Below are 24,189 nucleotides of genomic sequence, written 5' to 3'. Positions count from 1 at the left end.
TATTTTTCAGCTAATCCAAGGGAGTTTAAAACAGTTCATTTATTTGAAGAAGAGGGAGAATTTTCGAATCTCATCAAGAAACATTTCAAACATTTAAACTCAATATATCAGTATGTTTCATAGGTTTTATTTCTAAATATTTTTATTTATTTTAGTTCATGTGTGAGTGAAGAGGAAAAGACAGGAGATGACCCACATTTAACATTCAAAAAAAGGCATGACAAGACATGAGAGCAGCTCTGAAATATTGTATTTAAAGAGTAACGGAGACAGAAGAGAGGAAGGAGTGAAAGAGTGAGGGGGAAAATGAACAGGAAATCATAAAAAATGTGCAGAGAAAGCAAGAGAGAAGAGACAGGAGGATGGAAGACAGGACTGAAGAACAGAGCAGTAAAGGACAGCAGAGGTGCCAGCCAGGATCACAGGGAGCCTGCAGGAAGGAAATAAGGTATTTTATTATTTCTTTAGTTTATGATCAGTCTGAATAACTTTTGTATTTTAGATTTTTTTTTCTTTCAGTGGACATGAGGCATAAAACAATGACTTCAAGGCTGCTTGTGGTAAGACATTTGAATCATTAAAGGGTCTGATTTTTAAGTGTTCTCTGTGCCTTTCTCAGCTTTCAATTGGTGGTAAGTTGATGTAAAAAAAAAAAAAAAATCAAAAAATAAAGATAGTTTAGTATGTGTGGCACAAAAAATGCCGGAAAAAATAGATCGGTATCTGCACCCTCAGGGCTAAGCCCCTGATCTCCTAGAATCCTAGATCCGCCCCTGCCACTCTACCTTTCAGTTAATGAGAAGTACACCTGAGAGACCTAAGAAACTTTTTAAACGCTCCGCTTTTGACATCCCCCTCATGAATATGGTGCCACAACTTTCAAAATAACTCAAAAGTAATCACCATGAAAATGTTGCTATGACGTTTTTCACATCTCTGATAATGGAATTAGCAGCTGTTCATGAAATTAACTTACATTTTGAAGAAATTAAGCTTTTTTTTTTACCTAAGTTAGATTTTTTTTTTATTGTCTTAACCACATCCGTTCTGGAGTGGTCACAGTAATTCCGGCAGTCCATCCAAGAGAACCTCGCCATCTGTTCATTTCCTCAAATCTGTGATGTTAACTGAACTGTAGTTTGCTGTTCTTTAAGGTGATGAAATCTAGATGCAGTATTATAGCTCATCTATTCCAGGTCATCTGCTTATTTCAACATTCTACTAAGACACATGAGAAGATGGAAATCTTGATCATAAGTGAAAAGTTATTTGAGTATCTGACGAACATCGATCAGCATTCAGTGGTCTTTTATTCCTACATTTTTTGCACTTTATAATGTGTCTCGTTGTGCTGTCATTTCAGGCGTCAGCAGGCGGCGCCACGACCGATTCAGACTGTGACGCGTTGAGTGAAAAAAAAAAAAAAAAACACTTTGAACCCGTCCGGCTGGTCTTTGTTCACTATTACGTTGGTAGAGGAAACTTGTGTGAGTGTGACAGAAATCCTGGCACCACGCGTTGTTTATGTAACCAAACATTCCTGCTTTTTAATCCAAATAAAACTTTCAGTCTTAATTCCACATTCAGCTTTTATTGTCTTTGCCTCACATTGAACAGCTCAAACTTATTGAGATATTCCAGTTCAAACAGATTAAGCAAACATTACCCACACACAATGAAAACAATTAAATGATGATTCACATACAATGTAAGTAGAGTGTTATAAAACTAAATAAATCAGAAAATAGTGAAAATACTGGTTGCAACTTCCCATATTTCTAATCAGTTGTTCTTTAGTATATAGAGATGCCAAAAAGAAAGTTAATTCCTCAAGAGGGTCCCAGTCATCCATTGAATTTAAATATGATACATATTAAGCAGATTCTCAGATTCTCAATTACACAACTCTGAATCGGTGTCAAGCATGGGATGCTCCAACATGTGTTATAAGACCCCTGATTTTCTCTTCGTGACCCCACAATCTCATTGACAGAAGTTTTAATGCTCCTCTTTGTTGCCTCTGCAGGTCGGACCTCCCATGATTTCTTATGTTTCCCTCTGTAGTCTGAACTACATGAGAAAATGACACGGGCAGGATTTCAATCAGGATTAGAAGTTCTCTGAACTGGGTTCATTAAACTCAGCAGAGACTCCAGAAGAGCCGAGGAGCCACAGTCCAGCGTGTAGCGGCTGGGTGAAGGTGGTCTGGACTCTGTGGAGGAGAGTCATGGTTTCAGACACGCTGTAGAAGGACAGAATACCTGCCTTGTGATCCAGGTACACTCCCACTCTGGAGGACTGAGGACCTGAGACGGGTCTGCACTGCTTGTTGTACCAAAACATGTAAGAGTTGTTGTCACATTTCAAAGCCCAGGATTTGTCATTAAACCCCAAAATGCATTCGTTTTCACTCCCTGCTCTGCTGATGTTCTTGTATGTGACTGCAATGAAAACTCCTCCCCCTCTCCGCTCCACCTCCCAGTAACTGCGTCCAGTCAGACTCTGTCTGCCCAGGACCTGGTACCAGTAGGTGAACCTGTCGGGATGAGGAACGAAAGCGTCGTCCTGACGCTTGATGGCCACCTTCCTGTTCTCCTTGGAGAGTAACAGACGTCTGTGTGCCGAGTTTGGATCCAGAGTGATCTGCTGTGAATATTTTAAGAATTCTGCTCTGGTCTGTGGCTCTGAAGGCTTCTCTCCGGTGCCTCTTGGTGGAAACCGGTTGTGGTCCTTCTTGTCTTCCAGCTGCTCCAGCTGGACGTCTTTCCTCTTCAGCTCGGTGATCTCCAGCTGCAGTTTCTGCATCTGCTGCTGAAGCAGCTTCACATCGTTCTCCCGCTGCTGGATACTCTGCTGGATGTTTAGTCGATTCGCCTTCAGCTTCTTCTGCTTCTGGCTCCTTTCCGCTGCAGCTGGGACTGTTTCACGGCCTCGGCTTTGGTCCATCATGCAGGTGATCTGGTGAGCTGCTACTGTCGGCTTCAGAGCACAGCTTCAATATTCTGTTTGAAACAAAGAAGACCTTACTGTTACTTTTCATAATGTTGACTGAGAAAACATTGAATCATCAGTTATGTAGTGTGATGATCAGTCGCCCCCTAGTGGCTGTTTGCTCTCTGAATCATGAGTCCTATCAGACAACCCAAACCCTAAGAAACTGATCTTAAGATAGAAAAAATATAAAACCTAACATAATGTCAACTGTGTTCAATAAAAACACCACACCACAAACAGCTGATTTGCTTTTCCTTCTTTTCCTGCACATTTGATCCTCAATTCAGAGGCTGAAAAAACATTTAAGCAACAAGAAATTCAAACCTTCACATTTTACTTTATGCAGATGATTCAACTGTCTATTTTCACAAAACTATAAAATTACCAGCTACAATCTCAAAATAAAGCCAATTTTAATTGAACTTTCTGATGAAAAATACTGTGAAAGGTTAAAGAAACTCCTGTAGCTGTAGCATTCTGAATGTTTATACAAACTCACTCAGCATAATTTTGGCTGGTTGGCTATCTTTGATGGTATCACGGATATCTCAGCTCAGATCAACACTGAAGAAATTTGCTAAAAAAGATCAAATTTTCTTTGCAATTTTTACAACCTGCTTGAGGGTTTGATCAGATTGGAGCCTCTTGGGCCAGTTTTGGCCCACGGGCCTCATGTTTTAACAATTTGAAGCATCTGAAAAATGTGTCATTTCTGTTATACAAGTTCAAACAACCTGTTTTAAATTCAATAATATTGAATAAATAAGGCATTTAATTTGATAATCATTATCAGTTATACAAACATTGTTATTGTCCAAACAAGTCAGTGTTTTTATTGGCTCTGAGCTCAAACATGTGGACCTTGATCCAGCTGCAGTCTGGAACTTTGACAGAAGGAGAAGCAGTTAATCCAGAAATACATTTAATTGTTCCTGGAAGCAGTGATGTTTCCCCATTTCTCTCAGTATAAAGACTTGTACAGTATCAGTTTAGAAAAGGGAGAAGCACCAGAGTTCGGTTGATTTACTGCACTTCTATGATTGAATTTCACCCTTGTAGTACGAAAGTGAAACAACAGGGCACTGCTTTGACCATTCTTGTTAAGGTGTCGGTAAGTTAAAGGGGAAGTCTATTGATGGTAATTTGACACAATTTTAGTGATGCTGAGTCACAATGACATTCTGCGCACAATCAAAGACGAAGGCTGTGGAACTTCCTCATGCCAAACCATGACAGGGAGCGGCCTCAACGCGCACAATCTGCCGCTGACTCTCAAATGTTGAAATTAGGAACTTCTTCCATATAAAAACTAAAACACATCACACAAATACAAAGAGTTCCAGTAATTTTTAATCTGAGCCTAGTCTAGGTGGAGTTCCACAAGGCTCGATCCGTGGCCCATGACTGTTCAGTATTTGACTCATAAAGAAAATATTGTTTTAGGTGTGTTTGCCTTTTCGGTGCAAACAGCTTGCCAAAATTTCCTGAAACAAAAATGAAAAGAATGATGAGTTTTCACTCGAAACCAAAAATGCAGAAGCTTCTTTTGGAGAACCAAATCATTATTTCCCAGAAAAAATTGGATGTAAACATCTGTATCATCGGCATAGAGGCTAATAAAAGCATAAAGACATGAAATGATAGTGAGCCGGGGATGGAACCTTGAGGAACTCCACATGTAGGGTTCAGAACAGACATGGAATTAATGGCTGACACAAAGAATCTTTTATTTGGGTTTAAATCAGTTCATTGTTTTCCAGAGATGCTCAGCTCGTGTGTCATGTGGTGAAGCAGAATATTATGAGCAACAGACTCAAATGCAGCAGAGTCAATCAAAGTCCATTTGAATTCATAAATTCCCTGTAGCATCATTCATTTGGAAATGTTTTTTAAAGAGCAGAGAGAGTGTATTTTTTAGGTTTTACAACAGTCATCTCTGCTCACATTGATGTGATTTTTGACCCAAACTGTGCAAGATGTAAGAAAACAAACCTGACTGAAAGGAGTTTTCACACTCCAGGAAGTTGTTGAAGAGTCTTTACTGGAATTTTATTGAGAAGTGGAACGTCTGATGCAGTTATGTAACGACTGATAATTGATTCCTTTTGAGAGGCGGTTATGTAACAGCAGTTTTCAACACATTCATGACAGATTTAATGAGTTCAAGTCAATATCAAAACAATTTAAAAAATGTTGCTCCAGTGAAATGGGACGAGTTACTGTAACACGTAACTATAAAAGTCAAACCCACTAACCTGTGGGCCAAGACTGGATGAACTAATAAACTAGCAATTTTTTAAAATGTCACAGTATTTGCATAAGAAAGTATCATTAAAATTGGCTTCATGTTGAGCTTGTTGGAATTTTCTGCTGTAATTGATCAAACATGTAGACATTGCATAAAGAAAAACCTGAAAATTTAAATTTGAAGGTGATTATTACACTATTTTTGTGACTAAGACGAACTTGAGATGTCTGTTGGAGCAGCGTATCACTGTTAGTAATGAAAGAGATTCTCAATCGTATGCTGAAAATGCAATTGGAAACGTAACTCTGTAACCAGAGCTGGCTATCTATTCAGATTTCCCAGATCAATTCCATTTGATTCATGATTCAATTTAATTTTCAATGATTTTTCAGTCACAGGACCAATTTTACTTTAATATGGAATAAATTCTCAGAGTAAACAGTAAAAATGAACTTGAGCTTTTTGCATTGATACAACTGAAAATATTTACTTTAAGAAATGAGCCCATTGCATTTACATTAATCATGTCTTTTCTATTGAATGTGACCAAAATGAAAATGCAGTGATTTAAAACAGGCAGGCAGAGTGAATCAGGTGCACATGGTGAAAGTCTCAGGCAGCAAACTGAATGTCCTTCTTGAGTGGCCCTGATGTGTTTCATAACTGGTAGAACCTGCTCGTTTTGTTCTCTTCTTTTGAGGATCCCTAACATAATTAGGGCTGGCGCAATATGCTTCTTTCTCGATTCGACTTTTTTTTATCTATTTATTTATTCATTTATTTATTTATTCATTTATTTTTTTGGTGTCGGTTAAATTTAAATTGTGATTCTTTGATTTTAGTGCTTCTTGGTTTGGTTTGTTTTTTTCTAGTTGTTGTTAACAACAACAAAAAAACCAACATTTTGAATTCTATTTTTGAACAAAAAAACTATTTTAAAACCGCCAAACAAAAGATCCTGACACTGATATGACTTGATTATTTTTCCCTACCCCTCATCATAATCAATAGTTTGTGAGAAGAAATCGATTTTTTTTCCATGAAGAAGACAGAGTGTGTGCATCAGAGGCTCTCACCTGAGTGTTGATGCTGATCAGTGGGATGTGGCTGCCTCGATGCTCTTCATGTGTGAATGCTGTCCTGTCACTTCACCTGACCAGGTGTTTCAGCTTGGCCCTCCCACTGAACTCTCTTCAACTCAAACCTTCCCACAATCCTCCTGTGGCATTCTTAACCAGTACAACAAGGAGACTGAGGACTGACACGGTCACCATGATCCCAGAGATTCATTTTATTGTCTTTTTACATAACACACTCTTCATTGACAGGAATTTCAGTGGCAGTGACGCCACCAGCTGGATTTCTGTAGTTTGAGCAGATTGACTGTTTTAAGTTCATGAATTAGAAACAGTCTCAGCATCACACAGAAAGAGAAAAGATCACAGGATTTAAAATCATCATCATTATTGTAAAGTCACTTTTTTCAATGATCCAAATTCTTAAAAACAACCTGGTAAAACAGTCTTTAAAGTGATTGAACAGTTAAATTTCCAAAAAAAATCAATGTTTACTAAGGTTTGATTCACTGATGATCTGCTGATTAGTAGTGATGGCAAGATGAAGCCTCATGAACCACTGTTTTTGTTTTCTGAAGCCTCTAGATGGCACTCTTGGTTGAAAGATTGAGGCTGAAGTACTGGCAATGAAGTGTGCTTTCAAACATTTCTTGAATGGATAGCACCATCTAGGGGCTTCAGAAAATTAAGACAGTGGTTCATGAAGCTTCATCTCGCCATCACTACAGATTCGTGTCCATATTAGGGCCCGGTCACACCGCCCGAACTTTGCTGGAGCGTCCCTGGTGCGGTGAAAAAAATCCATCACTGCTCGTAACCGTTCACCACTGTTCACCACCGTTTAACAGAAGTTGGCCTCCGTTAAAGCAACGCCGTAAACGCTCGGCGGCCACCGCTGATGTTACACCCCCTCCAAAGGCTGCAACGATCAGCCAGACCATCATACATTTTTTCGTGTTTTTGCGCAGGAGCACAGCAGCAGGTTGTTTTTCTGTAATCTAATGTATTAGAAATTAACATAAATGAACAAAATATTAAGTCAAGAGGATCAGCAAACCTTTTAATGCCTCATGTCTGCTGCATTAATGCCTCAAATCAGGTTTTAAAATTTATTTGACTTTTTACAGTGCGCATTTGCGCAGCGTCACCTCTCACACTCTGCGCACTCGTTTCCTTGATAAACACGCACACACACAACAACACACAAAACAGTTGTGTTATTAACCGTCAATAATAATCAAGAACATATTAAAATTTGTAAAATAAGTCTCCCCGGCTGCGCACCAGGACGGTCCCCCCCCCCCCCCCCCCCCCCCCCACACACACACACACACACACACACGCTCAGTCTTGTATTTCTATCCTTGTGGGGACCGTCCATTGACTCCCATTCATGTCTAGCCCCTAACCCTGACCCTTACCCTAACCCTAACCCACACCACAACAAAGCCTAACCCTAAAGAAATGTTTTTGCACTTTTACTTTTTTCAGTAACAACAACATGGTCAAGAAAACACTGTTTCTCCTACTTAGGACCGGAAAAAGGTCCCCACAAGGCACGTCGTTTCACGTTTTGCTATCCTTGTGGGGACATTTGGCCCCAACAAGGATAGAAATACGAGAACGCGCACACACACACACACACACACACACACACACACACACACACAGACTGTCCGTCCTCACCCTGCTCATTTTATTTTGGGACTGTAGGCTCGACAGGACAAAGGTATTTATTCAGAAAATATGTTCGTTCTCAAATTAATTTTTGGAAACGAAAAACACTTGGTTTGCTGTACTTTGATGGAGGATATAATATTTTACCCGAATCTGTAACTGGCACATCTGGAGACGCTGCAGTACTCCAACTACCGTGTTCACTGTTGTGTAGAGATTTATTACATTAGTTTATTTTTTTCACACCATTTTATGTTATTATTATCTAGTTGTAAACTGACAGCAGCCTACAGTAATTCTCTATACCTGGAGGTGACGCGTGAGCGCTTCATGCGCCGCTGCAGGTTCTGCTGGACTGTCCGACACGTCTCCGCCATCCGACTCCCCCTCCCTGACCTCCTGTATCATTGCTGAAGCTTCTGTTATGCCTCTTTTTATTGTCTTTTTTTTTTTTTTTGGGGGGGGGGGGGGGGGGTTGGTTGATATTTTTGGCCGATTGTCTGATGTCAGAGCTCCCTGTTCAGATGCGCGCATATGAACCAAAACAAATCAATCGCAAAAAAAAAAAGCAACACGATGTTACGGGTGGGGTCAGAGGCTCAGGCGCAGACGACACGGGAGAACAGATGGCGGGCAAAAAATGGATTTATTATAACAAAAGGTGAGCCCAGAAGCAGAGCCGGACCAAGCTGGGTCCGGGATGACTCTCGGCGATTCTCAGTCCAAGGTTGGATCCGAGTCCGGAGGAACTAGGAGCAGGCAGGCGGCAGGAGCGGCAGGCGGAGCGGATCCCCAGACTGCGAGCAGAGGGAAAGAAAGGTGAATACACAGATCACGAGAGCAGGTCGAAGCAGGCACGTCTAACACACTGTAGCAGAGGTTAGGATCCAGCGCCGATTCCAGCCAAGGACGCCACTTAAATAGGGACGAGAGCAGCTGACCCTCATCTGGCTGATGAGCTGGAACCACGCCTCCGAAAACCCGCTCCAGTGCCGCCCACCTGAAAAACAAACAAACGGCCTCCCTATGAGGAGGCCGGGGGGCTGGCCATGACACACGACGTGCGTTTTCTTTATTTTTGGGGGTATAAATGCTTTGTAATATTATGTGTGTCATTGTTAGGACCTTATTTGCTTCAGAAACCATATTTGCTTCAGAAAAACATACAAGACACATATTTAGGAAAAGTCACAGAATTAGAGGGCAGGGGAATTATTTTAACAGATTTATTTGAATTATAAAAACCCAAAAGGTCTGTCAGAACGTCTTGGCTGTTCTGGTGTTAACAACTGTGAAAAAAATACTGTTTTATATATACCGTATTGGCCCGAATATAAGACGACTCCGATTATAACAGGACCCCTATTTTTCAAAGATCATTTTGTGAAAAAAAAAATGCTGAAGACAATAAGGTCACTCATAAAACAACTTTTTATTATACAATTATTATAAACTCAAAAACTCCCAACTGAGATAACATTTCAGGAGATATAAAATGAAAAAAATATTACTACAGTATTGAATAAAAAATATATTCTCTTTCTCAAAATAAGAAACAATAAGCAACAAATAAGAACCTCAAGGGGTCCAAACTGCATAAATGATGTAAATAACTTTCCAGTGCCTTCAGCTGAATCAGGCTCTGGTGGTGGACATTCCGTCTTTCCGTCTTTCAGAGACGTATTCACTCACCCTTCTATCAGTCTCTCTGAAGCGTCGCTCTCGGGACCACGGAAAGTTTTTCTCATAGCGTTAGCATCTGTAGGCGTTTTTTCTGTGCTCTCCAATAAGAACGAGGCTCTGCTCCACCAGACCTCCTGGCGGCTTGGCAGTTGTGTGATGACTCTGCTGCGTTGATCACCATCAGTTTAAAGTTGGTATCATAACTTCTCCTCTGTTGTTTGCTCAGTTGTCCAGCGTTCAGCCCCTTTGTTCCAGATGATCCGCCATTTTTCATCAGATCATTTGATCTCATTTCATCGCTCCACTCGCTCTCTGGTCAGTGATACTTTGGCTCCATCTAGCGGCGCAGATGCGTATTGACCATCTACCGTAAGTCCGCGATTATAACACGACCCCACTTTTGAGGATGCAATTTCTGGAAAAAAACATCGTCTTATATTCGGGCCAATACGGTATTACTTCAACCTTTTTCATTTATTATTCCATTCCACTATTCCACCAACCCCGTGTCCGCTCGTAGAACGCTTCCCACCGCTCCACAGACGTTTGTGCAACGTTTAATCGCCGCCCGGGCAGCGCAGCGAAGCAGCGGTGGTCCAGCGTCCTAGATTGCGTTGGCCTGGCGGACCCGAGCGTCCACGAACTTGCGTCTAGCGGTGTCAAACTTGGACTGAGCGCTGGTGGAGCGGGGGTGAACGTTGCCGGGGCGGAAAATTCAACGCTCCTCACCGCTCAGAATATTTTGTGCAGCTCAAAACTTTCGGAGCGGTGGTAGGGCCCCTCCGGTAACATCAGCGGTGGCCGAGCGTACACGGCGTGGCTTTAACGGAGGCCAACTTCTGTTAAACGGTGGTGAACGGTTACGAGCGGTGATGGATTTTTTTCACCGCTCCAGGGACGCTCCAGCAAAGTTCGGGCGGTGTGACCGGGCCCTTATACATTAACCTGGTTCATTGACGAGGAGGACGAGGAGCCCAGACATCCAGCAGCTTTAATAACTGAAGCATTAGCAGTAGCAGCTCCTCCTCAGCAGCTCTCAGTGAGATGTTTGTCCCTGTGTCTCTCAGGATGTCCTGTAGTTTGTCTCTGCTCTCTGACACAGCTGCTGCCACATCCTCAAAGTATCTGAGAGGAGCAGTCTGGATGCTGGAGGAGTGTGTGGGCTCACTGAGTGCTGACACTGAGGGGTAGCTGAGCAGAAACTGGGTGTGGTCCTCTGTGTGAGCCAGCTGCTCCAGCTGGACGTCTTTCCTCTTCAGCTCACTGATCTCCTGCTCCAGCTTCTTCTGAAGTTCTTTGAGTTCACTCACTGCAGTTAGCTGCTGGGATCTGAGCAGCTGTTTCACCTCAAGGCTTCTTTTCTGGATGAGATGGATTATCTGGGTGAAGCTCTCCTCGCTGCCGTCGTGCTGTTGACAATTTTTTTCCTCTCAAAAGTGCCAGGTAACTCCAGGAAGTGACGTGGTGCCGGCGGCGGAGGAGGAGGAGGAGGAGGAGGAATGGGACGAGGCGCTGTTCGACTTCCCCGGTCAGACGGCTGAGGACCTGTCCTTCCAGAAGGGGGCGCTGATCCGGGTGACGGAGCACATCGACACCGAGTGGAGGAGGGGCAGAGTGGACGGGAAGGAGGGGCTTTACCCAGCGGCCTTCACCCAGCCCTCCCTGCGTCCACCGCCGGCGGGTGGAGGATCGGCCAGAGCCGTGTTCGACTTCACGGCTGAGAACCAAGACGAGCTGACTCTAGGTCTGTGATTGGCCGATTCTCTCTCTCTCTCTCTCTCTCTCTCTCTCTCTCTCTCTCTCTCTCTCTCTCTCTCTCTCTCTCTCTCTCCCTCTCTCTATCTCTCTCTCCCTCTCTCTCTCTCCACAACCCTCTGAAACACTGATCTCTGGACTCACACCGGATCTTCGTTCATTTCAACGGTTCGGTTTCCCCCTGCAGGTCGGCGATATCGTGACGCAGGTGGAGTCGGTGGACGAGCAGTGGATTGTGGGAGTCGTGGCCGGGAAGCGAGGGATCGTGCCCAAAAACTACATTTCGCTCCTCTGAGGAGACCAGCTCGGCGTGGGCTGAAGGAGAAATGCTGGATCCTCATCGGGGGGCGGGGCTTTGACCCGGCGACGCCTCCATCGGTCCAAACCGCTCAGACCCTTTCCAATGACTGATAACTGGAGGAACCTTAAAGACACTACATGTGCTCGATTTCCCTTCATCTGCACTTTCCTCCTCTACTGAACTGTCTTTTTTTTAAAAATTCCATTGAAATCTGTCTTTCGCAGATCGGTTTCAGCCCTGAACCAATGAAAACGGTCCAAACTAGCTCTGTATTCACGAGTCAGATCACTACGGCGGAGTTTTGTTGCTTGTTTTTTTAACCCTTCTTTTGTTTTTTGTTTTTTTTTAAGGAATGAAACAACCTTCTTGTTAACCATCGGAGTGCAATTGAGTGAAGTGTTATTTGTCTTTATTTTACCAGAAAATCTGCTGACTTTGGTCTAAATTAAAGTTTGAATCGTTTTCATTTTCAGCTCGAAACAGAAGTGTCAAGACAGACAAATCAAACCAGTTCTGCCTTATTCTCAGTGGATTCAATGTTTTTTTTCACAACTTTTCACAATGTTTCAAGATCTTTTTGAAGATTTTTAGGAATTCTCATGGCCCGAGTAGGCCGCTGTAGATTACTGAGTAAACGTGCCAGAGACCGCAAAGACTGAAAGGTGAGTTTAACTGATTAAGGGACTGTTGAGGCGAAGCTACTGGAGCGAACATCTGAAGGTGGGACGAACCACAGCTGTGTGTTTTATTAGAGTGTGTGTGTGTTGAGCATTAAAATTGAATGTTTCGTCAAGGAAGAATTGAGTTTGTTCTGTCAGAACGCCACCAGAGACACGGCATTGGGATTTTCTGAGGGATACTTTTGTCAGTACCAGCGATGCTTGAAATATTTCACTGTGCCTTCAGAGCAGCTTCCAACACGTGGTGTTCCTCTAAACGGTACGCTGGACTGAGCTGTCTGGGCATCACCGCTCAGTTGCTGTGCCTTACCCAACAAAGAGTATGTGTTTGTCCTAGAACTTCTCTATACCGCAGTACCTGTTATCGCTCAATACCTCTGGATTGGATTACTCAACAATACCTTTACGCCTCCCCACTCTACCTTTTATATTTCTCTGCTCTACCTTGGCGTTTCCTCAGTCTGTCTTTGCATTTCCTAACTCGACCTTTGCATTTCCTCGCTCTACCATTGCGTTTAGCCACTCTGCGTTTTCCCTTCTGTACCTTTACATTTCCCCGCTCAACCTTTGGGTTCCCCCTTCTCTACCTTTGTTTCATCTTGTCTTTTTCCATTACCACTCTACCTTTCAGTTAATGAGAAGTACACCTGAGAGACCTAAGAAACTTTTAAAAAGCTCCACTTTTGACATCCCCCTCATGAATATGGTGCCACAACTTTCAAAATAACTCAAAAGTAATCACCATGAAAATGTTGCTATGACTTTTTTCACATCTCTGATAATGGAATTAGCAGCTGTTCTTGAAATTAACGTACATTTTGAAGAAATTAAGCTTTTTTTTTTCTTCTTTTCCCTAAAAGTTAGATTTGTTATTGTTTTAACCACATCCGTTCTGGAGTGGTCACAGTAATTCCGGCAGTCCAGCCAAGAGAACCTTGCCATCTGTTCATTTCCTCAAATCTGTGATGTTAACTGAACTGTAGTTTGCTGTTCTTTAAGGTGATGAAGTCTAGATGCAGTATTAGAGCTCATCTATTCCAGGTCGTCTGCTTATTTCAACATTCTATTAAGACACATGAGAAGATGGAAATCTTGATCATAAGTGAAAAGTGATTTGAGTATCTGACGAACATCGATCAGCATTCAGTGGTCTTTTATTCCTACATTTTTTGCACTTTATAATGTGTCTCGTTGTGCTGTCATTTCAGGCGTCAGCAGGCGGCGCCACGACCGATTCAGACTGTGACGCGTTGAGTGAAAAAAAAAAAAAAAACACTTTGAACCCATCCGACTGGTCTTTGTTCACTTTCAAGTCAGTAGAGGAAATGTGTGTGAGTGTGACAGAAATCCTGGCACCACGCGTTGTTTATGTAACCAAACATTCCTGCTTTTTAATCCAAATAAAACTTTCAGTCTTAATTCCACATTCAGCTTTTATTGTCTTTGCCTCACATTGAACAGCTCAAACTTTTTGAGATATTCCGATTCAAACAGATTAAGCAAACATTACCCACACACAATGAAAACAAATGATGATTCACATACAGTGTAAGTAGAGTGTTATAAAACTAAATCAGAAAATAGTGAAAATACTGGTTACAACTTCCCATATTTCTAATCAGTTGTTCTTTAGTATATAGAGATGCCAAAAAGAAAGTTAATTCCCCAGTCATCCATTGAATTTAAATATGGTACATATTTAGTAGATTCTCAGATTCTCAATTGCAGAATTCTGAATCGGTGTCAAGCATGGGATGCTCCAACATGTGTTATAAGACCCCTGATTATCTCTTCGTGACCCCACAATCTCATTGACAGAAGTTTTAATGCTCCTCTTTGTTGCCTCTGCAGGTCAGACCTCCCATGATTTCTTATGTTTCCCTCTGTAGTCTGAACTACATGAGAAAATGACACGGGCAGGATTTCAATCAGGATTAGAAGTTCTCTGAACTGGGTTCATTAAACTCAGCAGAGACTCCAGAAGAGCCGAGGAGCCACAGTCCAGCGTGTAGCGGCTGGGTGAAGGTGGTCTGGACTCTGTGGAGGAGAGTCATGGTTTCAGACACACTGTAGAAGGACAGAATACCTGCCTTGTGATCCAGGTACACTCCCACTCTGGAGGACTGAGGACCTGAGACGGGTCTGCACTGCTTGTTGTACCAAAACATGTAAGAGTTGTTGTCACATTTCAGAGCCCAGGATTTGTCATTAAACCCCAAAATGCATTCGTTTTCACTCCCTGCTCTGCTGATGTTCTTGTATGTGACTGCAATGAAAACTCCTCCCCCTCTCCGCTCCACCTCCCAGTAACTGCGTCCAGTCAGACTCTGTCTGCCCAGGACCTGGTACCAGTAGGTGAACCTGTCGGGATGAGGAACGAAAGCGTCGTCCTGACGCTTGATGGCCACCTTCCTGTTCTCCTTGGAGAGTAACAGACGTCTGTGTGCCGAGTTTGGATCCAGAGTGATCTGCTGTGAATATTTTAAGAATTCTGCTCTGGTCTGTGGCTCTGAAGGCTTCTCTCCGGTGCCTCTTGGTGGAAACCGGTTGTGGTCCTTCTTGTCTTCCAGCTGCTCCAGCTGGACGTCTTTCCTCTTCAGCTCGGTGATCTCCAGCTGCAGTTTCTGCATCTGCTGCTGAAGCAGCTTCACATCGTTCTCCCGCTGCTGGATACTCTGCTGGATGTTTAGTCGATTCCCCTTCAGCTTCTTCTGCTTCTGGCTCCTTTCCGCTGCAGCTGGGACTGTTTCACGGCCTTGGCTTTGGTCCATCATGCAGGTGATCTGGTGAGCTGCTACTGTCAGCTTCAGAGCACAGCTTCAATATTCTGTTTGAAACAAAGAAGACCTTACTGTTACTTTTCATAATGTTGACTGAGAAAACATTGAATCATCAGTTATGTAGTGTGATGATCAGTCGCCCCCTAGTGGCTGTTTGCTCTCTGAATTATGAGTCCTATCAGACAACCCTAACCCTAAGAAACTGATCTTAGAGATAGAAAAAAATATAAAACCTGAAATAATGTCAACTGTGTTCAAGAAAAACACCACACCACAAATTTTCCTGCACATTTGATCCTCAATTCAGAGGCTGAAAAAACATTTAAGCAACAAGAAATTCAAACCTTCACATTTTACTTTATGCAGATGATTCAACTGTCTATTTTCACAAAACTAAAATTACCAGCTACAATTTCAACATGAAGCCAATTTCAAATACAATGAAACGTTAAAGAAACTCCAGTAGCTGTGGCATTCTGAATGTTTATACAAACTCACTCAGCATAACTTTGGGGGTAATGCTGGTTGGCTGTCTTTCATGGCAGCATCACCAATATCTCAGCTCAGGTCTACACTGAAGAAATTTGGTAAATGGACTACACTTGTATAGGGCAGACTGACGGAAGCGAGGCTGCCATCGGCCCCTCCGACCACCACCAATCATTCACTCTCACAACTTCCACATTAGGCAAGGTGGGTGAGGTGTCTTGCCCAAGGACACAATGCCAGTTTCACGCCTATGGGAGCGGGGATCGAACCGCCAACCTTCCGGTTATAAGACAACCTGCTCTACCAACTGAGCTACTGTCGCCCTACAAATTTGCTAAGAAGATCAAATTTTCTTTGCAATTTTTACAACGTTCTTGAGGGTTTGACGAGATTGGAGCCTCTTCGGCCAGTTTTGGCCCACAGGCCTCATGTTTTGACAATTTGAAGCATTTGAAAAATGTGTCATTTCAGTTAAATAAGTAAATAAGACGAAGTGGGCGGAGCTGAGATGGACGGGCCCATTCAAGGTGATGAAGGACATCCCACGCCATCCAGTTGATGGGGAAGAAATCGACGTGGTCCCACGAGTCCCAGGGCAGCCCAGCGCCAGATCCGGAGGAACCAAGGCCCCTGGAACCGTCTGAAATCATCGGAAATGGGATAACATGGTGCAAGACCGATTCCCCCCGATGAAAAAGAAAAAGAAGGCGTTGAGATGGAGCCCAAGAGGTGCCCTCTGCTGCGGCCTTCTGCGGCTAGCAGCGTCCGTTCCCCTCCTAATGTGGGCATTGGAGGTGTCACGGGTGAAACGTTTTGTCCCAGCAGCTCACGACAACCTCATGATGCAAGGTTCTGGACTGACAGCTCGAGCTTTGGATCGAGCCCATCCCGGCAGGAGGAGAAGAAGCATCCCTACAGACCTCAGCTTCATCGCTCCCAATGTTCGCTGTGCTCCTGATCACTCCATGGCCTACATCATGCAGCCCGGAAATAGACGTGTCACGTTTTTATAGACTTATACTTCCTCTTCCACTGTCCCCGAAGTGATGATTTAAAGTATTATTTAGTTGTTGCCCCCTATTACTGGGAAGACGTGGTGGCATTCACAGGTTCTGATTGGGGTCCCGAATGCAAATCAGCCAGCTTCACCAGTCATTATGCTAAACTTCTACCATACGTTAGATTTCAAAAGGTGTGGGGAATTCTTGGTTGATGGATTTGTCTGATTGATGGTTTGGAAAGTTCAAAGGGTTCTTTTGACAATCTTCACATTTGTTGCAGTGTTTCTAGCCCCTGTCATCAACTGTGGTTGTTGTTGCATTCCTTTGCTTCGGTCTCTCATTACCAGAATGATTGCATCTGTTACTGACAAGCATGACTTTTGAGTTATTTGACTTATTTTCTTGTTTTCTTTTCTTGTTTTCTACTTTTTGTATCTTATTTGTTTTAGACTGTACGAGTTGGTTTAAATAAATGTTCAAATGCTCAAATAAACTGAAACAAACAAACAAACAAACAAACAAACATGCACCCGTTCCCTGCCAAATGGTGGTCGAGGAAACTGATCCACAGTTTTCCACCCTGGCCCACACTGCTGATGCCTCCTATCACATTCTGCTCCGTGTTGATTACCCCTCTATCCCCCAGTCCATGACGTGAGGCAGACATCATTCTGCTGTAAAAACGCGTGAATGCAGTGATCCCAGTTTAACTGGAATCAAGAGAGGGAATTGTTGTATATTTGTGTTCCACTTGTGTTTCTGTTCCATTTGTATGACTGAGCTGTGATTTCATCACTCTGTTTTTGTACTTTGTAACTGCATGCTTGAAAGGTCACTTTAGTTTAACCTTTGAGTGAGCTATAAATTATGTTAAACCACAGCCTTGGAGAAGATCTGGTCAGAGGATTAACAGACACTACATTTATTGTTGCCTAAGTGCCTCAAGGGAGGAAGACGTATAATCATCTCAACTTGTGGAACGGCCTGTCATGATAAGACAAGCCATTATCAGTGCCACAGTGAACTGGGAAGGAGGTTTGGTATTTGTCTGCCCTGGTCGTAAAATCCAAGAAAGAGGTGGAGGAAAACACCCCTCCCAAACTGGGCAAACACAGGGAATAAAATCCCTTGAATGCAACCGATCAGCACCATTCCACCTGGGGTTTTGACTGAGATCAATTCTCGCAGGTTGGGCCGCACGGTGGCACAGTGGTTAGCGCTCTTGCCTCACAGCAAGTTCAAATACCGGCCGGGGCTCGGGGCCTTTCTGTGTGGAGTGGGTTCCCCCCGGGTTCTCCGGCTTCCTCCCATGGTCCAAAAACATGCATGTCAGGTTAATTTGTCACCCTGAATTGCCCCGAGGTGTGAATGGTTGTTTGTCTGTAAATATGTCAGCCCTGCGACAGACTGGCGACCTGTCCAGGGTGTACCCCGCCCTCACCTGCAGTAGCTGGGATCGGCTCCAGCCACCCGCGACCCTGAAAAGGAAACAGCGGCATAGAAAATGAATAGAGAAATGAATCAATTCTCGCAGGGCGGGGGTGTGGTGCATCCTGTATTTTGATTTTATTATTAGTATAGACCTTCTTTGCTGTCAGATCATCTTCAATTAAATAAAAGTACCTGTTCTGAGACTTAGAGGTTTCAAGCATCCTTATTTCATTTTAAATTCAGTCTCAACAGTTCAAACAACCTGTTTTAAAATCTAATGATATTGAATAAATAAGGCTTTTAATTTGATAATCATTATCAGTTATACTAACATTGTTATTGTCCAAACAAGTCAGTGTTTTTATTGGCTCTGAGCTCAAACGTGGACCTTGATCCAGCTGCAGTCTGGAACTGTGACAGAAGGAGAAGCAGTTAATCCAGAAATCGATTTAATTGTTCCTGGAAGCAGTAATCTTTCCTCATTTCTTTCAGTATAAAGACTTGTACAGTATCAGTTTAGAAAAGGGAGAAGCACCAGAGTTCGGTTGAGTTTGTTTGATTTACTGCACTTCTGTGATTGAATTTCACCCATTATGGTACTAAAGTGAAACAACAGGGCACTGCTGTGACCATTCTTGTTAAGGTGTCAGTAAGTCAAAGGGGAAGTCTATTGATGGTAATTTGATAAAACTTTAGTGATGCTGAGTCACAATGACATTCTGTGCACGATCAAAGACAAAAGCTGTGGAACTTCCTCATGCCAAACCATGACAGGGAGTGGCCTCAACACGCACAATCACCTGCTGACTGTCAAATGTTGAAATTAGGAACTTCTTCCATATACTAAAAACTAAAAAATATCACACAAATACAGAGAGTTCCAGTAATTTTTTATTTGACTCTCGTCTAGTTTGAGTTCCACAAGGCTCGATCCAGGGCCCAAGACTGTTCAGTATTTGACTCACAAAGAAAATATTGTTTTAGGTGTGTTTGCCATTTCTGTGCAAACAGCTTGCCAAAATTTCCTGAAACAAAAATGAAAAGAATGACGGGTTTTCACTCAAAGCCAAAAATGCAGAAGCTGCTTTTGGAGAACCAAATCATCATTTATTTCCTAGTTAAAATTGGATGTCAACATCTGTGTCATCAGCATAGAAGCTAATGAAAGCATAAACACATGAAATGATAGTGAGTCAGGGATGGAACCTTGAGGAACTCCACATGTAGGGTTCAGAACAGACATGAAATTAATGGCTGACACAAAGAATCTTTCATTTGGATTTAAATCAGTTCATTGTTTTCCAGAGATGCTCAGCTAGTGTTTCATGTGGTGAAGCAGAATATTATGAGCAACAGTATCAAATGCAGCAGAGTCAATCAAAGTCCATTTGAATTTATAAATTCCCTGCAGCATCATTCATTTGGAAATGTTTTTTAAAGAGCAGAGAGAGTGTACTTTTTAGGTTTTACAACAGTCATCTCTGCTCACATTGATGTGATTTTGACCCAAACTGTGCAAGATGTAAGAAAACAAACTTGACTGAAAGGAGTTTTCACACACCAGGAAGTTGTTGAAGAGTCTTTACTGGAATGTCTGATGCAGTTATGTAACGACTGAGAATTGATTCCTTTTGAGAGGCGGTTATGTAACAGCAGTTTTCAACACTTGCTATTACATTCATGACAGATTTAATGAGTTCAAGTCAATATCAAAACAATTTAAAAAATGTTGCTCCAGTGAAATGGGACGAGTTACTGTAACACGTAACGATAAAAGTCAAACCCACTAACCTGTGGGCCAAGAATGGATGAACTAATAAACTAGCACTTCTTTTAAATTTCACAGTATTTTGCATAAGGAAGTATCGTTAAAATTGGCTTCATGTTGAGCTTGTTGGAATTTTCTGCTGTAATTGATCAAACATGTAGACATTGCATAAAGAAAAACCTGAAAATTTAAATTTGAAGGTGATTATTACACTATTTTTGCTATTAAGACGAACTTGAGATGTATGTTGGAGCAGCGTATCACTGTTAGTAATGAAAGAGATTCTCAATCGTATGCTGTAAATGCAATTGGAAACGTAACTCTGTAACTAGACCTGGCTATCGATTCAGATTTCCCAGATCAATTCCATTTGATTCATGATTCAATTTAACTTTCAATGATTTTTCAGTCACAGGACCAATTTTACTTTAATATGGAATAAATTCTCAGAGTAAACAGTAAAAATGAACTTGAGCTTTTTGCATTGATACAGTTGAAAATATTTACTTTAAGAAATGAGCCCATTGCATTTACATTAATCATGTCTTTTCTATTGAATGTGACCAAAATGAAAATGCAGTGATTTAAAACAGGCAGGCAGAGTGAATCAGGTGCACATGGTGAAAGTCTCAGGCAGCAAGCTGAATGTCCTTCTTGAGTGGCCCTGATTTGTTTCATAACTGGTAGAACCTGCTAGTTTTGTTCCCTTCTTTTGAGGATCCCTAACATAATTAGGGCTGGCGCAATATGCTTCTTTCTCGATTCGACTTTTTTTTATCTATTTATTTATTCATTTCTTTCTTTCTTTATTTATTTATTTTTTTGGTGTCGGTTAAATTTAAATTGTGATTCTTTGATTTTAGTGCTTCTTGGTTTGGTTTGCTTTTTTCTAGTTGTTGTCAACAACAACAAAAAAAAACAGCATTTTTAATTGTATTTTTGAACAAAAAAACTATTTTAAAATCACCAAACAAAAGATCCTGACACTGATGTGACTTGGTTATTTTTCCCTACCCCTCATCATAATCAATAGTTTGTGAGAAGAAATCGATTTTTTTTTTCCATGAAGAAGACAGAGTGTGTGCATCAGAGGCTCTCACCTGAGTGTTGATGCTGATCAGTGGGATGTGGCTGCCTCGATGCTCCTCATGTGTGAATGCTGTCCTGTCACTTCACCTGACCAGGTGTTTCAGCTTGGCCCTCCCACTGAACTCTCTTCAACTCAAACCTTCCCACAATTCTCCTGTGGCATTCATAACCAGTACAACAAGGAGACTGAGGACTGACACGGTCACCATGATCCCAGAGATTCATTTTATTGTCTTTTTACATCACACACTCTTCATTGACAGGAATTTCAGTGGCAGTGACGCCACCAGCTGGATTTCTGTAGTTTGAGCAGATTGACTGTTTTAAGTTCATGAATTAGAAACAGTCTCAGCATCACACAGAAAGAGAAAAGATCACAGGATTTAAAAACATCATCATTATTGTTAAGTCACTTTTCTCAATGACCCAAATTCTTCAAAACGACCTGGTAAAACAGTCTTTAAAGTGATTAAACAGTTAAATTTCCATAAAAATCAATGTTTACAAAGGTTTGATTCACTGATGATCTGCTGATTAGTAGTGATGGCAAGATGAAGCCTCATGAACCACTGTTTTTGTTTTCTGAAGCCTCCCGATGGCACTCTTGGTTGAAAGATTGAGGCTGAAGTACTGGCAATGAAGTGTGCTTTCAAACATTTCTTGAATGGATAGCACCATCTAGTGGCTTCAGAAAATTAAGACAGTGGTTCATGAAGCTTCATCTCGCCATCACTACTGATTCGTGTCCATATTATACATTAACCTGGTTCATTGACGAGGAGGACGAGGAGCCCAGACATCCAGCAGCTTTAATGACTGAAGCATCACAGCAGGAAACTTTTCTCTGTCTCACTAACTCAGCTTGTTTCTTTCTTTCCACACTCGTCTCACATACTTTAGTCCATGTAGAAAGTCGCTGGTGTGTTGGTTTCAAATCTTCTTCCTGTTAGATCTCATCAACTCCTCAGCTCAGAAAATGTGGAGGCTCCTTCAGAAAACTACACAAGAAGACCAGGTAGAGTCCTCTAGTGAGGGTTCACGAACTCTGCAAAGGCTCCTTCAAAAAAAAATGTAACTCCAGCGTGTAGCGGCTGAGTGAAGGTGGCCTGGACTCTGTGGAGGAGAGTCATGGTTTCAGAGATGCTGTAGAAAGACAGAATCCCTGCTGTGTGATCCAGGTACACTCCCACTCTGGAGGACTGAGGACCTGAAACAGGAGTAGGTGTGTTGTCGTGCCGAAATATGAAACTGTTTGTGTCACAACATAAAGCCCAAGAATTGTCATTAAATCCAATAAGAGATTCCTTTCCCTTTCCAGCTCTGCTGATGTTCTTGTAGGTGACGGCTACATAAACTCCTCTTCTTCCTCTCCACTCCACCTCCCAGTAACATCGTCCAGTCAGACTCTCTCTGCTCAGAACCTGAAAGTATCCAGTAAATCTGTCTGGATGGTCAGAATAAGGTTGGTTTTTCCATCTAACAGTTACTTTTCTGTTTCCATCAGATAATAACAGCCTTCTGTTTGCGGACGTTGGATCCAGCGTGATCTGCTGTGAGTACTGTAGGAAGTCTGCTCTGCTCTCTGGCTGTGGTTTTGGTGGTTGCTGTGGTTGTAGCAGTAGCAGCTCCTCTTCAGCAGCTCTCAGTGAGATGTTTGTCCCTGTGTCTCTCAGGATGTCCTGGAGTTTCTCCCTGCTCTCTGACACAGCTGCTGCCACATCCTCAAAGTATCTGAGAGGAGCAGTCTGGATGCTGGAGGAGTGTGTGGGCTCACTGAGTGCTGACACTGAGGGGTAGCTGAGCAGAAACTGGGTGTGGTCCTCTGTGTGAGCCAGCTGCTCCAGCTGGACGTCTTTCCTCTTCAGCTCACTGATCTCCTGCTCCAGCTTCTCCTCAAGCTCTTTGAGTTCACTCACTACTTTTTGCTGATGGGATCTGAGATGCTGTTTCACCTCCAGGCTTCTTTTCTGGATGAGACGGATCATCTGGGTGAAGCTCTCCTCGCTGTTCTCCACTGCTTCATCAGCAGAGACATTGATGGCCTCCACCTGCTGCTGAAGCAGCTTCACCTCTTTCTGTCGCTCCTGGATTCTCTTCTTGATGTTTAGTTGACTTCTCTCCAGTTTCATCTGCCTCTGCCTCCTCTCTGCTGCTGCATCTTGGGGTCCAGTCTTCTTCAGATCCTCCACTAACTCTGCTAACAGGATGTTCTTCTTCAGATTTGGCCTCTGTCTGAACTCCTCCCTGCACTGAGGGCAGCTGTAGATTCCCTTGTTCTTCTCTTCGTCCCAGTGGCTTTTAATACAGTTGCTGCAGTAGCTGTGTCCACAGGGAACCGCCACCGGATCCTTCAGGAGATCCAGACAGATGGAACAAAAGAACTTTAGTGGATCCAGCTGAGATCCTCTCTGAGCCATTTTCTCCTCTCAACAACAGCCAGTGTTTGAAGAGATTCTCTTCCTGATCAGCAGTTGTTAAACCTCACAACTCACATCAACCACACCTTATTTACTTGGTCCTTTGCTCTGATAGGATCAGGTTGAACTTTGGCTGTAATCATGTTGATAAGCCGTTATATAATAACATCTTTCAACCTCCATTAAACTATAAAATTCAGGCATTGCTCACAAGAGACAAGCACAGCTCAGCTCTTTCATGTGAAGCAGAAAAAGGATTTGTGAAGTCTTTCAGCTCTAACCAGTCCTCTTCTGATCCAATTCCTCTGATTTCCACTTCTGCCGATGTGGATCGGTGGACTCCTTTGTTCTTGTCTTTGTGTTTTGTCCTTGGAGACAGGTCCATCGACTTCAGCTTGTCAACTGATCTATGATCTAATCCCATAATGTGTGTTGGAAAATCGATAGACACCAATCCATCCATTTTCTGCCGCTTATCCGGGACCGGGTCGTGGGGGCAGCAGTCCCAGCAGGGATGCCCAGACTTCCCTGTCCCCAGACACTTCCTCCAGCTCCTCTGGGAGGATCCCGAAGTGTTCCCAGGCCAGCTGCGAGATATCGTCTTTCCAGCGTGTCCTGGGTCTTTCCCGGGGTCTCCTCCCGGTGGGACATGCCCGGAACACCTCTCTCCAGGAAAGCGTCCAGGAGGCATCCTAAAGAGGTGCCCAAGCCACCTCAGCTGACTCCTCTCGATGTGGAGGAGTAGCGGCTTTCCTCCGAGATCCTCCCTGGTGACTGAGTTCCTCACCCTATCTCTAAGG

The 24,189-nt window shown here is 42.8% G+C and overlaps 3 protein-coding genes across 4 annotated transcripts; all 3 read right to left on the bottom strand.

The window, feature by feature from the left end:
- Positions 1-1,571: 1,571 nt before the first annotated feature.
- Positions 1,572-6,372, bottom strand: LOC115381638 (tripartite motif-containing protein 16-like). Its single transcript, XM_030083142.1, has 2 exons — positions 6,319-6,372; positions 1,572-3,002 (listed from the first exon to the last, which is right to left on the bottom strand). The coding sequence occupies exon 2, from the start codon at positions 2,947-2,949 to the stop codon at positions 2,110-2,112; it is 840 nt and encodes a 279-aa protein (XP_029939002.1). The 5' UTR covers positions 2,950-3,002; positions 6,319-6,372; the 3' UTR covers positions 1,572-2,109.
- A 7,447-nt stretch (positions 6,373-13,819) lies between these two features.
- Positions 13,820-21,036, bottom strand: LOC115381595 (tripartite motif-containing protein 16-like). 2 transcript variants are annotated; one of them, XM_030083088.1, is made up of 3 exons: positions 20,984-21,036; positions 18,126-18,162; positions 13,820-15,241 (listed from the first exon to the last, which is right to left on the bottom strand). In XM_030083088.1, the coding sequence occupies exon 3, from the start codon at positions 15,186-15,188 to the stop codon at positions 14,349-14,351; it is 840 nt and encodes a 279-aa protein (XP_029938948.1). In that variant the 5' UTR covers positions 15,189-15,241; positions 18,126-18,162; positions 20,984-21,036; the 3' UTR covers positions 13,820-14,348. The 2 variants fall into 2 exon arrangements, with proteins under 2 accessions (XP_029938948.1, XP_029938955.1); XM_030083095.1 differs by lacking the exon at positions 18,126-18,162 and having other exon boundaries at positions 20,984-21,031.
- Positions 21,037-21,844: 808 nt separating this feature from the next.
- On the bottom strand, positions 21,845-23,389 carry LOC115381380 (tripartite motif-containing protein 16-like protein). The gene has a single exon (XM_030082715.1). It carries the CDS (start codon positions 23,387-23,389, stop codon positions 21,998-22,000), a length of 1,392 nt encoding a protein of 463 aa, XP_029938575.1. The 3' UTR covers positions 21,845-21,997.
- Between the last annotated feature and the right edge of the window lie 800 nt (positions 23,390-24,189).

The sequence above is a fragment of the Salarias fasciatus genome, chromosome 3, assembly GCF_902148845.1.
Source record: "Salarias fasciatus chromosome 3, fSalaFa1.1, whole genome shotgun sequence".
NCBI classification, from domain to species: Eukaryota; Metazoa; Chordata; class Actinopteri; order Blenniiformes; family Blenniidae; genus Salarias; species Salarias fasciatus.
Note: the sequence above shows the minus strand (reverse complement) of the source record. Positions and strands in the feature narration are given on the sequence as shown.

Coding starts and splice junctions, on each gene's coding strand:
- LOC115381638 (XM_030083142.1), bottom strand. CDS start 2,949: ATGATGGACCAAAGCCGAGGCCGTGAAACAGTCCCAGCTGCAGCGGAA.
- LOC115381595 (XM_030083088.1), bottom strand. CDS start 15,188: ATGATGGACCAAAGCCAAGGCCGTGAAACAGTCCCAGCTGCAGCGGAA.
- LOC115381380 (XM_030082715.1), bottom strand. CDS start 23,389: ATGGCTCAGAGAGGATCTCAGCTGGATCCACTAAAGTTCTTTTGTTCC.